This window comes from Microcebus murinus, chromosome 3 (assembly GCF_040939455.1).
Source record: "Microcebus murinus isolate Inina chromosome 3, M.murinus_Inina_mat1.0, whole genome shotgun sequence".
NCBI classification, from domain to species: Eukaryota; Metazoa; Chordata; class Mammalia; order Primates; family Cheirogaleidae; genus Microcebus; species Microcebus murinus.
This window is the reverse complement of record NC_134106.1, coordinates 29,401,356-29,417,814: the sequence shown is the minus strand read 5'-3', so window position 1 is coordinate 29,417,814 and position 16,459 is coordinate 29,401,356. Positions and strand designations below refer to the sequence as shown.

The following is a 16,459-nucleotide window of genomic DNA, read 5'->3' as shown; positions in this document are numbered from 1 at the left end:
ATTCCTTTATAAAAAATATTATACTAAAAACATCATTTCTACTTTGACGCTGGATCTGAATTCCAGGAAGTGAGACATAACCGGATCCATGCCTAGACAACTCGTTATGATTATTACACAGAGGTTCATATCTGTGTTTTCACACCACCAACGCTACATAGTTTCAGACACTATTATAAGCTTAAGTTTGATGGAATTTTTTTTTTTTAATCTTCCACGACAACGGAAAGGTAAACTACTTTTCTCCGGTGTTGGCTAAACTAATTTCTAATAAGCAAAAGGTCCCATTGTTATGAACAACTGATCAATGTCAGGAATGTAAACATTATCAGATCTTCAATATTATGTGGCAAATACAGATTAACCATTTAAAGGATTTTAGGAAAACAGAAAAAAATATGGACCCTCCCACTTTGTGTGCAGAGTTCAGGTACAAGACTAACATATACGACTTCAGACTGGAGATGTGTGGTCCAGTCAGGACAAAAAAAGCTCACATGACCTTTTCTCTGGGGACAACTGTCGTGTGGTCAGAAGAATGCCACAGACACAGCCAGGCACGGGAGTATTGTTCCTACCCTCACTGTAAACTCGTGCGAATGACCTTAGTTTTCTGAGCTTTAATGTCTTAATCCTTACAATGTGTGGGTTGTAGTGAATGAAAGAGGCACCATTCTGAGATATTTATTATTTATGAATATCAGAGATAGGAAGATACAGCCTGTTGGAGGAACATGGAAATGCTACTTCTTGGAGAGAAGAGGGCAATGCGGAGAAAGCAGGTCCATAAAAGTCACACCTGACACCAGGCTGGGCTTCGAGCTGGTGTCGCCACCACACAACACCACACTCCCCCTCTAACTACCACATATTTTTTAAAGGAGGAGCAGCAGGGTCCTGATCTCCCTGGAGGGGCAGGGGTATGGGTAAGGAGGCAGGGTGGCTCTCTGGGCTGACTGGCTGACACTGTTGGTGACAAGGGCCATCCTTTCTTAGTGGAGCAATGTCAGGAGAACAGGTGGTGAACTCCAACGCCAGGGTGAAGACAAAGCTTTGCCCCAGGGCCTTGCTCACGAACTGCGAGAACTGCTGGGGAGGAACACAGAAAGCAACTCTGGGAGATGTCATGTTGACCTGTGGAAACAGGTGACCCATCGTCTACACTCAGGGCACGGCTTCCCTCAGGGAAGTGTTTCCATATACCCTACCTGGCATTATCAACCTTCTAAAATACAGACCACGATGTCATAAAAAAGGAACTTCAATATTCTTCTACTTTTGGATGAGACTGAATTAGGTCAATTTTCATACTAAAACTCTGCATCAAGTGTACTCGTATTCATCTTTAATAGCACCTTGTCTTACCTTCGCACACTGGGCAGCACTCCCCTTCGGGCACGTAGTACCTCTCGCAGTTCAGCTCGCCGCACTGGGCAGTGAAGCAGATGGAAACGCCCCCCTGGCAGCGACAGAAGCGACAGCTGTCCATTCGAAACATGTCTCCGTCATAATATTCCACGTTGTTGAAGACGCAGGCTGGCTTTGTCTCTGCAAGGAGTTAAAACAAACAAGGCATATTCTAAGTCATTTTTGAGTGGTGTCCTTTAATGTTTTTCAAACAGCCTCTAGAAAATTCTAATAGCAGGGGTTACAATTTGATGGAAATATACTAAACTCAGTATAACTTTATGCAACGGAAGCAATAAAGCAAAGTAAAATAAACAAAACACATTGTTATCCTATTTACAACAAGGAATTGAAATTCCCCTTAGCAAAATCTACACCAACTTCTTCCCATCCCAAATAAACCTAAACTTTATGACCATGAAATTCACATATCTGGTATGTGCTTTTAACAGATTATATTTGTTTTGTAAAATCATTCTCTACGTCAAATAAATGATCCTGTCTTCACATTAGGTTTTGTTCTGCCTCAAAAAATTTATTTAGGCCTTTTTAGATGTGGTAATGTTCTGTTCCTTCAGTGTTCTCAAATTCTTTTTTCTATCTGGTTTAAAATTCTATAATTTTAATAGTGCTTGGTCTAACAAAACACTTTCTACATGCATTGCTTCACTTAATCTCAATAAGAAGGGTCTGATGTAGATATTATTATGCTGAGTCTGGAAGTGAGGAAATTCTGGCTAATTTGCTCAAAGAAGCAAATGACAGAAGCAAAAACAGTGGCTCTTCAACTAAAACCCTATGCTTTCCATTGTGTTTCAAGGTTATGTTCTGCTAGGTCTCATAATTGTATATTTAGAACTCTCATCATGACACCAGTGTTTTGTTTTGTTTCTGAGACAGGGTCTTGTTCTGTTGTTTGAACTAGTGTGGAGTGGCATCATCATAGCTCACTGCAGCCTCAAAACTCCCGGCCTCAAGTGATCCTCCCATTTCTTCCTTCCAAAGTGCTAGGATTACAAATATGAACTATTGTGCCCAGCCATACCAATGATTTTTAAATTTGTCTCTGCTCTGAAAAACTCTCCCTAAATTTATTCCTTATCTTTAATTCTGGTTGCTTTAAAATAACTCCCACCAGATAAAGATATCACAAGAAAACAAAACTACAAATCAGTGTCTCTTATGAATGTAGACATAAAATCCCCTCCCCCAAAAAAATTATTAGCAGACCACATCCAGCAACATATAAACAGGATTATATACCATGACCAAGTGAGAATTATTCCCAGAATGCATGGTTGGTTTAACATCCAAAAAAAATCAATTAATGTAACATGACATGCCAATAGGGTAAAGAACAAAAAACACACGATCATCTCAATAGATATGGCTTCAGCATTTGATAGAATTTAGTATTCTTTCATGATAAAAATGCTCAATAATCTAAGGACAGAAGGGCGCTTCCTCAACTTGATAAACAGCATCTACAAAAACCCCACAGCTAATATCATATTTAATGGTGACAGACTAAATGCTTTCCCCCTAAGGTCAGGAACAAGACAATGATGTCCACTGTCACCACTTCGATTCAACAATGTAATGGAAATTCTAGCCAGGGAAATTAGGGAAGAAAAATAAATAAAAGGCCTCCAGATTGGAAAGAATGAAGTAAAATTATCTCTAATAGCAGATGACATGATGTTACATATTAAACATTCTGAAGAATCCACTAAAAAACTATCAGAACTTATAAACAAGTTCAACAAGGTTGCAGAGTACAACCGCAACCCCTAAATTGTGTTTCTACACATTAAGCAATGAGCAATCAGAAAATCAAGTCAAAAAAATCCCATTCTCAACAGTATCAAAAAGAATAAAATACTTAGAAATAAACTGAATAAAATGAATGCAAAAACTTGTCCTCTGAAGACAACAAAACATTGCTGAAAGAAATTTATAAAGCCTAACTACATGGGAATTCATCCCAAGTTCATGGATTGGAAGACAATATTGCTGAAATGGAAATGGTCCCCAAATCGATCTACATATTTAATGCAGTCCTTATCAAAATCCTAGCTGGCTCTTTTGTAGAAATTGACAAGCAGATCCTAAAATTCATATGGAAATGCAAGGGACCCAGAATTGCCAAAACAGTCTTAAAAAGGACAATAAAGTTAGAGGACTCACACTTCCTGATTCCGAGACATAATACAATGCTATAGTAATCAAGACACTGTGGTTCTGGCATAAGGATAGATACACAGTTCAATGGACTTAAGAGTTCAGAAGTAAACTACAACATTTATTGATTTTTGGTGAGGGAGCCAAGACAAGCCAATGTGGGAAAGAACAGTCTTTTCAACAAATGGTGCTAGGCAACTGGGTATCTACATGGAAAAGAATGAAGATGGACTCCCTATATTGCATACCATATATAAAAATTAACTCAAAATGAATCATAAAGCTATGATTTGAGTGAAACCAGCTACAACTGTAGAGATCTTAGAATAAAACAAAGGCGTGAATCTTTGTGACCTTAGATTAGACCGTGGTTCTTAGATATGACACTGAAAGCATGAGCAACGAACACATAAACTGGACTTCATCTACTTTTGTGCTTCAAATGAAACCAGTAAGAAAGTAAAATGACAACTCAAAGATTGGGAGAAAATATTTACAATCATATATCTGCTTAAAAAAACAAATAAACCCGTATCCAGAACTCTTATAATTTAACAATAAAAAAATAACCCAGTTGAAAATTGGGTAAACATTTGAACAGACATTTCAACAGATTTGAACAGATACAGAAATGGCCACCAAACACACAAAAAGATGTTCAACATTGTAAGTCATTAGGGGAATGCAAACCAAAGCCACACTGAGATACTATTTTACATCCACTAGGATACCTATAATCAAAAGGACAGGTTACGGTGTTGATGAGAATGTAGAGAAATTGGAATTCTCATATATGCTAGTGAGGGTGTGAAAGCACAGCTGCTTTGGAAAACTGGCATTTCCTCAAAACATCAAACACAGCCATATGATCAAGCAATTCCACTCCTAGGTATACACTTAAGAGAAATAAAAACATATACCCACATAAAAACTTACACACAAATGTTCATAGCAGCACAACAGCCAAAAAATGTCCCTTAACTGATGTATGGATAAACAAAAAATGGTATATCCAACAAAATAATATTTAGCCATAAAAGAGAATGATGTTCTGATATATGCTACAACATGAATGAACCCTGAACATGCTAAGTGAAAGAAGCCAGTCACAAAAAAACATGTACTATATGTGATTCCATTTATACAGGCATATCCATTGAGACAGAAAGTAGATTATTGGCTGCCTAGGGCTGGGGGCTTTGGTGAGAAATGGGGTTATGACTGTTAAGGGGCTCAGGAGTTTTTTCCAGGGGAGGGGGAGGTTGATGAAAATGTTCTAATGATCGTGGTGATGACTGCACAACTCTGTGAATACACTAAAGACAACTGGATTATACAACTTAAATTGATGAACTGCCTGCCATGTGTTTCATAAAGCTATTTAAAAGAAGTACTCCAAAGCTAAAGAAAGTTCTCCTCAGCTGATGAGGCCTGTTCAATCAGGTAGAGAGAGCTGGATGATGTATTCACATCTTTCATGGGCTCTTCTGTACCCAAATAATTTCTTAATATGTCACCTTGTATGTCTGAAACACTTTCAGAAACTTTCATTGCATTTTGAGTGTATTTGTATTTTTACTGTATTTAAGGATAATTTGTCTCATTTGATTTCATAACAACTTAACTGAGAAGGCAGAATAAGTATTAATATTCATTTTTTCAATGAGGAAAATGAAATTTAAAGAGATGAGGCACCTGCCTAAAGTCACGAGTTGTGTGAGACAAATGGTGACTGTATGTGTACGTGTGCAGGAAATGTGTGTTTGAAGCTTTTTTCTTGGTGCTGCACGACTGTAATATTTTTTCAGAAAATTAATACTAAAAAGAAATCAACTTATAGCCCAGAATTCTTCTATATATTTTTAGACAACATACTAATCTTAGTTGGGATTGGAAGGAACTGGGCAGCTGGACCACAAAGATCAAAAAGCAAAGACAATGGAGTGTTTCTATAAATCAACCTTGCAGGCTGTGTAGTGAGGCAAAATACCATTTTCTAACAAAGTGTTGAATATCTTACTCAAACAGAAAAAAAAAGGTATATAAACCAATCAATGAGTTACTTAGTTGAGTTAATCAACCACATCTACCATCTGGGTAAAGCCACAAATCTTAGAAGAGGTGAGGAGGGAAGATTCTGGTTATGAATGAAGCTGCTCCGAGTGGACATGTTTTTACGGTGGGGCGTGCAGAGCTTCAGGGCAGGGGATGGGACTGACGAGAGGACTGGGGCAGTGAGGTGACAGCAGCTACAGCACAGGGAGCAAGGGAGGGCAATTTAGCAAGATGGAGAGTCCTAAAAAACACAGCTCAGAAAACATGATCAATCCTTTAGGTTTTAAAATACACAACACAATGAAATCTCTGTTTGACATTGAGAACAATTTATAAAGGCTCTTCAGAAAAGTGCATGATAAAAAGTGGTCTTTGAGGACCAATGACTCCTTCACCTGTCAAAAATAGACGAAACTCTCACAACAGTGCGGAGATTGCCACAACCTCTACAAGAGGATGATTTCAGTGGATACAGAAAAGAAAAATATTACAAAGAAATAATTTTCTTTTTAAACTGCACTTCTCAATGCAGTGATCCATAAATAAAAGTGTCTTTTTAGTGATTTTTGTACATGTTTTGTGTCTACAAAATTAAATGTTACGTTTCTAAGTTCTGGAATCTTCCTTTCTTTCTTTAATATATTTCAAAACTCCTGATAAAGAGTCTTATATTCATAATATAGGCTATTACTAAACTCTACTGCCTATCTGAATTACACTGATTGGCAGGTGGTGACAGGCACAGGCATACCTTGGAGACATCGAGGATTTGCACCCAGAACACCACAATAAAGCAAGTATTGAAATAAAGCAGGTCACACAAATTTTTTGGTTTCTCAGTGCACAAAAAAGTTACGTTCACACTATACTGTAGTCTATTAAGTGTGTAACAGCATTATGTCTAACAAAACAATGTACATATTTTGATTTAAAAATACTTTATTGCTAAAAAATGCTAACAATCATTTGAGCCGTCAGCGAGTCACAATCTTTTTGTTGGATGAGGGTCTTGCCTCGATGTTGACGGCTGCTGGCTGATCAGGGTGGTGGCTGCTGAAGGCTGGGGTGAATGTGGCAATTTCTTAAAATAAGACAACAATGAAGTCTGCCACATTGATTGACTCTTCCTTTCATGAAAGATTTCTCTGCAGCATGCAATGCTGTTAGATAGCATTTTCCCCACAGTAGAACTTCTTTCAAAATTAGAGTCAGTCCTTCAAACCCTGGTGCTTTATGAACTAAATTTAAGTAATATTCTAAATCCTTTGTTGTCATTTCAATAATGTTTACAGTCTTCTCAGAAACCACTGTCCTTGCTCATCCATAAGAAGCAACTCCTCAACCATTAAAGTTTTATCGTGAGATTGCAACAATTCAGTTGTATCTTCAGGCTCAACTTCTGTATTGTATTTTTTCTATCTATCTATCTATCTATCTATCTATCTATCTATCTATCTATCTATCTATCTATCTATCTATCTATCAATCAATCGGGTCTTGCTCTGTCACCAAGACTGGAGTGCAGTGGCGAGATCCTAGCTCACTGTAACCTTGAATTCCTGGGCTCAAGGGATCCTCCTTGCCTTAGCCTCCTGAGTAGATAGGATGACAGGTATGTGCCACCATGCCTGGCTAATTTATCTTTTGTAGAGACAGGGTTCTCACTATTTGTCCAGGCTGGTCTTGAACTCCTGGCCTCAGGTGATCCTCCTGCACTGGTCACAAGCATGAGCCACCATGCCCATTAGGCTCCACTTCTAATTCTAGTTCTCTTGCTATTTCTACCATATGTTTAGTGACTTCCTCCACTGAAGTCTTGAACCCCTCCAAGTCATCCATGAGAGTTAGAATCAACTTTGTCCAAAATCCTGTTAATGTTGACATTTTGACCTTCTCCCATGAATCACAAATGTTCTTAATAGCAACTAGAATGATGAATCCTTTCCAGAGGTTTTCAATCTATTTTGTCCAGATACATCAGAAGAATCACTATGTATGGCAGCTATAGCCTTATCAAATGTATTGCTGAAATAGCATGACTTGAAAGTCAAAATGACTCTTTGATCCATGGGCTGCAGAATGGATCCTGTGTTAGTCAGTATAAAAACAACATGAATCTCCTTATACATCTCCACCAGAGCTCTTGGGTGACCAGGTGCATTGTCAATGAGCAGTAATATTTTGAAAGGAATCTTTTTCTCTGAGCCATAGTTCTCAACAGTGGGCTTAAAATATTCAGTGAACCATGTTGTAAACAGATGTGCTGTCATCCAGACTTTGTTGTTCCATTTACATTATTAATAAATAGACCACAGACATAAAAGATTTCCCATAATTTTCAAGGGCCTTAGGACTTCTTGAATTTAGGTAAATGAACACTGGCTTCAGCTTAAAGTCACCAGCTGCCTTAGCCCCTCCCTAGCAAGAGAGTCAGCCTGTCCTTTGGAGCTTTGAAGCCAGGCATTGACTTCTCTTCTCTAGTTATGAAAGTCCTAGGTGGCATCTTCATCTACATCGAAAATCTGTTGTTTAATGAAGCTATCTTCATCAATGATCTCTCCTAAGTCTTCTGGATAACTTGCTGCAGCTTCTACATGACGCTTCTCATATCGCTCCAAAACAAAATAAAACCAAACTTCAAAGAGTAGTAGTATTGATGGAGGAGGTTTTGTCCATCTATTTATCCGGGCTAGTGTTTTCAAAACTCAGGGGTTCTCGAGTTCTGTGTGAATATTTTTAAATCTTATGTTTTCACTTTAATGTATTAATTACCCTGATGACATGTTCTTATCGCTGTGAATGTGGACTAGCCTCAATATATACCTGGTCCGGCTAGCTATATTGTTACATTAATGGCTCAGTATTAAATATTGTAAGACTAAAAATATTTTTGGCAGTTTCAATTGGCTTATTCTATGGGTAGGGGTAGGGGGAAGTGTGCGTGTGTGCTGGGGGACACCATGTAGAACCTATTTCAGGATGAGGGAAAGGGAACAATCCTTATAAAGGATTACAAAAGATTGCATCGTTCTTAAACAAAATTAGTTTAATAAGCCCCAGGAATATGAGGGGTGCTCAATGAATACATACTGAATGGAGAACTGCTTTCAACATGCCAGATTCTCTCCATTACTATATCATTAGAAGACATTACGTCCCTAGAAACATCGCTGAGCGTAACTTAGTTTTCTTATTAACAGGCTGCAGTTTTGAATTTTCTAGGCCAAAAATTTGCGTGAGGAGCAAGCTGACTCTGGGCACGGCTCCCCTTTAAATGGTGAATTTTACGTGTTAATGTCTGAGAAAATTCTTTCAGGGCCTACAATGGATCATTTCCAATTTTAACCTTTCACATATCCTTGAATAAAACAGGAACTAATTATTGGGTGGGTAGCATGACCTTAATAAAGACTCTTAGCTACTAGTGTTAATTTATAATCTGTTTTTTGTTTTGTTTTATTTTTAGACACAGGGTCTTGCTCTGTCTCCTAGGCCAGAGTGCAATGGTACGATCATAGCTCACTGTAACCTCAAACTCCTGGGCTCAAGTGCTCCTCCTGCCTCAGCCTTCCCAGTAGCTGGGACTATAGGCGTGCACCACCATGCCCAAATAATCTTTTTATTTGTTGTAGAGGGGTCTCACTATGTTGCTCAGGCTGGTTAAAATCTGCATTGTATACTGCTGTAAGAATCAGAGTGCTATAGGGACAGTGTTCTGACAGATAAAGATTTCAAATGGCACACAAACAGGCTATAAACCCAAGCTAAGCTGTATTCTGTTCCCTTCTGTCTGAACCTACTTCATAACTACCTGCAATTGCCTTTGGCTAATACTGGTGTTTACAAGTGACGCCCCTGCCCTGTCCCATCTACCCACCACTCTCAGCACCACTGGCAAGAGGAGGATACTTCTGAGAAGTCCTGACGACATGTTCTTAGAGCTGTGAATGTGGACTAGCCTCAACATATACCTAGTCCTGCTAACTATTAATACGTTGTCACAATGAACAGCTCAGTGTTAAATATTATAAAGCTAAAAATACTTGTGGTAGTTTCAACTGGCTTATATCTAAAAATGTAATCCTGCAGACTAATTCATTTACTTAGGGAACAGTTTATAACTAAGTCATGTTGGAAGAGTCAGTTATTACCTATAACACTTTAACCAAGGTATGACTATTTGTTAACTTTAACCAAGATATTCTAGATATTCTAGATGTTTGTTCATATATCCTGGGCAACTGATCATATCTAAGAAACCAAATGATCACTTCCACATTCTTTGCCTAGGATTTCAAACCAAATGCCTTCTGAAACGAGAGGTGGGCCACGTGTCAGACAAGAGGTGGTATTGTGATAAAATGGAGAACACATGCCCGTCTGACAGTAGAAGCCGTCACCCAGCTCTAGCTGATCGCTGACAGAGCATTTGTTTATGGGCCAGAGCAGACGTAGAACTGTGTCTTGAAAGAGATACAGGATTTTTCAAACACTGCTTTGGAGGTCATACTTGCAGGAGGTGATGATTTTGACAACTTCTAAGTTTACATAAAAGGAACTCAATCATACCACCTGTTCCTCTGGTCTCTAAACAACAGGGTTCTCACTCAGCCAACACTTCACAAATCCTACTTTTGGCTCTTGTCAGAGAATGCAGTCACAAAACTGTCATAATCTGATTTGCAACTTTCCCATCCCTCCACCAAAACCAAATAAAACCAAAGCGCAAAGAGAAATAATATGTTTGGAGGGTGTTCTATCTATTCATCCAGGCTAGTGTTTTCAAAACTCAGGAGTACTCAAGTTCTGTGTGAATATTTTTAAGTCTTATATTTCCACTTTAATGCTTATCTTAAAAAAATAATAATGTGACCCTTTGGATCTTGTGAATGCAGCATAAGAGCTGTGTGCTTATGGTCAGTTAACATCCAACCCATTGTCTCCTGAACTGGGGTCTTTGGATCTATTCTACCACATCGAGAAGTTCTCAAATTAAGAGACAACGCTCTAGGCGCCTAGGGTCTAGCTGTGTCAATCTGATCTCTTGGAACTGCTTCCATTGAGTTGCATTTTTAACATTTGCTTTTGTGTTTAATTGAGAAGAACCACCACAGGAAACCTGTTTCTACATTTGTGGTGTGAAAGCAATTGAGCACATGATCAACTTCAGCATCTAGGGCTTCTTTTTCATTTCCATGTGAGAAATCTCCAGAGCTGCTTTGTCCAGCAAGCTTTTTGTCTCTGAAAATAAGAATTCTGTACCTTACTCTATCTCTTTTTTTACTTTGATGGCCAGGAAGCTGGGGGTCTAATCTGATGTTTAACTCTGGCAACTACATAGACACGTATGGCCTGCATACCTGTGGGTGCTTTCTATTTGATTTTCACCTTCAATTTTCTCTTACAACTCTGTGGTTATGATTCTTTTTTCTCATTAATATTTTACCACCATGTTATTGAATCTGTTCTCACTGTAAAGTTGCCTCAAATCCTCTGTGGATAACTTTATATATATATATATATATATATATATATATATATATATATATATATATATATATATATACACACACACACACACACACACATACACACACACACATATACATAAAAATAGACCTCTGCTTTTCTAAGTGATGATAATGAATATTTGATATGTAATATCTTCTAGTGGTGACCTTATGACAACAGCCAAGATTCTTCCGGGACGCTGGGTAGTAAAAATATTTTTTATACATACATACGTACACACCCATATATATTAATTAATTATATGAGTGTGTATGTATGTATATGTTAAAAGTAAAATATAGGCTTTGGGATAGACTGCCCTTAAAAATATTGTGTAGGATTATGGATCTTCATAGTATTAGTTTCTAGTCTCTTCTACAGCCGAATGACTAACACAACAACAGAGATACTAAAGCAGGCCGAGAAACAAAGCAAAGATCACCCAACAAGTTTATGGTGGCAAGAAAGAAGCAACCACCAGCAGCACAGTAAACTGCGTTCTGTTGACTCAACATTTTCTCTTGGCAGATGGCAAATCCTTTTCCTGAAGTCATGGCTCTACAAAAAGCAGCTATAAACAGGGGCAGACTGTGAAGACTTGATTCCAAGGCCACTGAGGCAGGGGTGCAGCTATTAACAGCCTGAGACACATCAGATTACAGCGAGATGTAAAGCCAGTGTTCTGATAAGAAAAGCGTGACACTTGAGTTTCTAGAGCCAAGAAGCAAGGAGAGAAGAAAGGCACTCTTGTTCCTCACCCAGAGGAAACAACAGCAAATCTGATTACTAGAAGTGGTATTTCCAGGGGACAAATGACTTAAGATTAAAGTGTAAGGCAGTAAAAGATGGAGGATTCTTAGAAAGTAACCCTTCCATAGGTATTTAATAGACATTTCTGGAGCAACTTAAGGTGACACGAATCAGATCACTCCCTAACTCGCTCACTCAACAATATCTGCCCTGTGAGGCATTACAGGGTAATATTCACAGACACGAAGATGAACGTGATGGACAGTTCACATTCTACAGTGAGAGACAGGCACGAGAGGAAGTATTTTCAGAGCAATGAGCACTGGAAGGAAGCACATCCAAGACGCTGGGAACCTAAGCAGTGACTGTTTCTCTATCAAACGGTCCAAGTTAGGTATCCACAGACTACCATCTATAATACATTAAACTGCAGCAGTGCCAGAGAAAGATCTGCTTGGCCATTTGCTGGTGTTTAATGGGCATTACTACTGGCTAAGCGATAAGAGAGGTAGGAGAAACATTGAGAGGAGAATTGAGCAGGCGGAACTTCTTCTGCACCCTTTCCTATATGCTTGCATCTGTGAGGTCTGTAAGCCAGGAAGTTCAACCTCACTGTCTCCTCTCCCCCCACTGCCAAGGCCCAGAACTGTGGCTCTGAATGTGAACAGAGGGTGGGCACACAGGATACTAAAGACCATCTGCACTTGAAGTATAATTCCAAGTGTTTCACATGTAATACCTCATTTAATTCACTGTTATTCACTCCATTTTACAGATGTAGAAACTAAGGCAGGCCCAGGGAGGCCAAGAAACTTCCTCAAAGTTACACAGCTAGTAAGTGGAGGGACTAGTTTTCATGCTGGGGTCAGCTGGTTCTATCTGTGTTCTCTCTTAACCACAAAGCCATACTGCAAGTGTTTCCTCCAAAAGCAAACAAAACACAACAGCATGTGGCCACTGGACTAAAAATCAGAGGACATAATCAAGGAAGACTCAACTTTAACATAACCTTTCCTTGTTGGGCAGGGAGGGGCTTTGGCGGGAGGTGGTGTGGGGCAGGAACCTTCTGAAGTCCGAATTCTTATAGGCAGTAGTTGATACAGACATTTCTGCATGTATGATTTTGTTGTATTTGTCCCAATTCATCTCCATTCTACTGTGTAAGTCTCGACTAAATAATGCTCTGCACAGTTGTTGACATCTAACTTGTCTGAGTGTTATTCTTTGCTTTTTTTTTTCCTGAAAATTCTGGTGGAGAAGCATTTCCGCCACTAGAAGGGAGTAGGTTCCCCTCCCTTCTACTACCTAAATTCAATAAACACCAAGTCACCAAGCACCAAACTTCCCCCATGAAAGGTGAAAGGGAGAGGCAGATTCTATCTGAAGTAATCTTGTGACCAAAGAATCCTTCTTCTGGGCCACCTGGGTCAAGCCTAAAGCAGGCCAACACCAACGACCAACCATTGGTCAAAGGTGTTCTAAGCAGGAAAACGCTAAACTAGATGAGCAACATTGTTTCTGTTCCAAAGTGTGGCAGCTCCAATGTGGTTTTAGTTAGATCACCTCCTGACCGCCATAGGATGAGTTACTGAGCGACAGCAGGAGGAATACGATTAATAGGCTCCAGGATCCCTTTCCTAAAATCCTAAGATTTCTGAAATTCGGAAACACAGCAGAGTACGATAGCTACATGCAATCTGCTATTGCATTTCCAATGTTCTCTTTCTGACGGGTGGAACGAAAGTTCCCATCCCAACTTTCTTTACTGCATGAAGGAATCTTAAGCAAACCTGCTCTCTGAGTGCCCTCCAGCGAGTCCCCGAGTGTATTCCCGGCTTTGCAAAAGGCAGAAGCAGCTCAGTTGAACCCTCCCTCCTCCTCCTGTGCAAATGTACACTCTCTGAGAACAAGAGAAACCCCACGTACCATTAACACATTCAAAGACATCACAGCACTTTCCGGGTGTCCCATCTCCACGAGAGACTATGCGGGGAGTGGATCCCACCTCACACACGGGGAAACCACATAAGCCAGAGAGACATTCGCATCTGAAACCAAAGAAAAGGGAAGGAAAACCCCATGAATAAACAACAACACAGAAGTCGGGAGACCACAAACACAGTGGCAGGGGCTGTGGCAAAGCACCTGCTCTATCTGATCCTGGCTTGTTTATCTGGTGTTACTGGGAAGTGGGGAAGCGGGAGGGGTTGGGGCTCGTTGAGTTCGTGTACACCCCGATTTTTAACTTTAATGATTTTGACAGAAATATGTCTAAAACTCAGTACTACCTCATTTCTTACTGAACCAGACCGGTATGGGGCATGACAAACAATTCTGGCTGACTCGGAATGCACGCAGTGAGTTACTGTGTAGATCGATGCTGCTCCCACGGCCGATACAGGCTCACGCAGCGCCAGCGCCCTGCGCTGAACCGCCCCACGGCGCGGCTTTGTTGCTATCAATGTTTGGGTGTTTGTCAGAGATTTTCCGACTCTTGTTTCAACGATTAAGTTATTAGATTTTCAGCCTTTTCTTGTCAGTGTGATTGTCTCTCGTAGCACCCTCGCCTTGAGCAACATTTAATTTACACTTGTGTACAATGGAAGAAATTGACTGAAGATTGAGGAATTCTTTATAAAGAGCGGGTACCAGCTTTAGGAGACGGGCTTTACAAACAGCTACTGTGGAAGCTGAAAGTCTTAAATGTTTGGGTCTTCCAAGCTACCGTAGGAGCATTTATCTCCACGTGCACAAATGAGGTGTTCCATGAACTGCAAGCTGGCTATGCTGGCTCTCACCCTTCCCTTCCACTCTGCTGTGCAACTTGCCTACACACAGAAACCTGGCAAACATGGGCAGGTAAAGTAAGAGGAGACAAAATGCTGTATGTGCTACAACTAAGGCTGGAAACGAGAAACTCAGGGAAGCTGTGTGTCAGCACATACGCCGTGGAACAGCCAGGCTTATGCCCTGGACCCCCCCACCCCCCGCCCCCCAGGGAGAGAAGTATGGGTCAGAGGGTGGGGAGGATGACAGGGAGTTCCCAGGTCAATAGGACTGAAATGAAGACATCCTAAAAAAACACATCCTGGCAGGAAGTGTGTGGGTATTTATGTACAGCAGGGGCGAAGAAGAGGGGAGATGACGTTCCCAGCAAGGGAGAACTATTAACATATTCATTCTGTTTTTTTCCCCCTTCTTACTTAAGTAATTGGTTTGTTCACCTATTGTTCTTTGGATCTTTAATAAATTAAAATATGCCTACAGTCCACAAGTACCTCAATAATCAGGCCCAGAGATTTAATTACATTTATAATTAACTGTGGAACTACAAAGGAAATGAATGTAAGTTAAAATTTGCACCAAAGACTATTAAAGCCACTGGAAAGATGTGAATGACTCCCCTCACCTCTACCCCAAAGGCAGGCCCTTTCCGGGTTCTTCCCTGTGGGGTGACAATTATATTGGATTCCTGGGAGAAGACAGTGTTAGACAATTAAGGTTTTGCTACAATGGTATTTCTGCCTACACTTTAAAATAAAAGTTTGCCTGTTTTGTGTGAGCAGAGCTGGGTGCTCTAAATTCATAGTAAATATTCCTGCAGGGAAGTCACCTTCTAGGGCTGGGTACATGTCAGCTGGGCTTTTAGTGCCTGATAAGGTCACCCCATCCTCTTGCGTGCTTACGTGCCTAGCCACTGCAATTGTGAGCACATAATCATATTGCTGTATCATATTGTTACATTTATGGCACTTGGCACTCTGTACAACTTATAGACTCTTTAGAGTTTACAGATGAATGGGGATGGAGTATTGAGAGGCCACACCCTGATCCCAATGTCCAGATGTGGTTGCAGGGCAAGCATCCTACAAGAGCAGCAGATCAACCCTTTCTTACACATCTTCTACAATTCACATTCTTGCTACTGATGTGTTCCAGGGAATTATTCTAATTTCAACACCAAAGAGTATACAATCAACCAAAAAATACCTCTTCGGATGTTAACGTTTACTGAAGATGTATGTGTGCTTATGTGCTAGGTTCTCAGTGTTAGGTTCATACTACACTCAACACCGCGACTAAGTCTGCCCTGAGTCTGTTTTGGCTTTTATTTCCCACCTCTTTCCCAACATTTAAATGTCTCTATTATTTTCCCAGAGACCCTCACAGGTTGTCTCCAGCATGCTGAAGATAGGAAATTGCACACAACTGCCTATTAATCCACTCAGGAAAGGAAAATGCTTTATGCAGAATTTTTACTTCTAAACTTAGAATGACTGCATAATGAAGACTCGAGGATTCGGATTTCCTGATCTTGCGAGCTGGCGTGCTCCAGGCCCTAGGGCCCTTGGCTGCTTTTCCCTTGGGAGCCCTTAGTATCAGCTGCCCTCTTTTGACTTCTAACGGCTTCCCCTGAACCCGAAATTAACGGCTTAATGAAGGAGCAGCTTATGAAAGAACCACACAAGGCGTAAACCTAGGCTCAGATATCTATCTGGTAGCTATCTATTAGTTTGAAAACTTAGGGAACTGCCATTTTTGCAAGTCAGAAATG

General features: G+C 40.1%; 1 protein-coding gene across 4 annotated transcripts in view; it reads right to left on the bottom strand.

The window, feature by feature from the left end:
* Positions 1–16,459, bottom strand: part of CRIM1 (cysteine rich transmembrane BMP regulator 1) — a 194,070-nt gene that overhangs the window by 71,849 nt on the left and 105,762 nt on the right. For all 4 annotated transcript variants that reach the window (XM_012788414.3, XM_012788415.3, XM_012788417.3 and 1 more), the window contains 2 exons: positions 13,831–13,952; positions 1,366–1,548 (listed from right to left, as the gene is read on the bottom strand). In XM_012788414.3, coding sequence (XP_012643868.1) covers positions 1,366–1,548; positions 13,831–13,952 — 305 coding nt within the window. The remainder of the gene's footprint in view (positions 1–1,365; positions 1,549–13,830; positions 13,953–16,459) is intronic.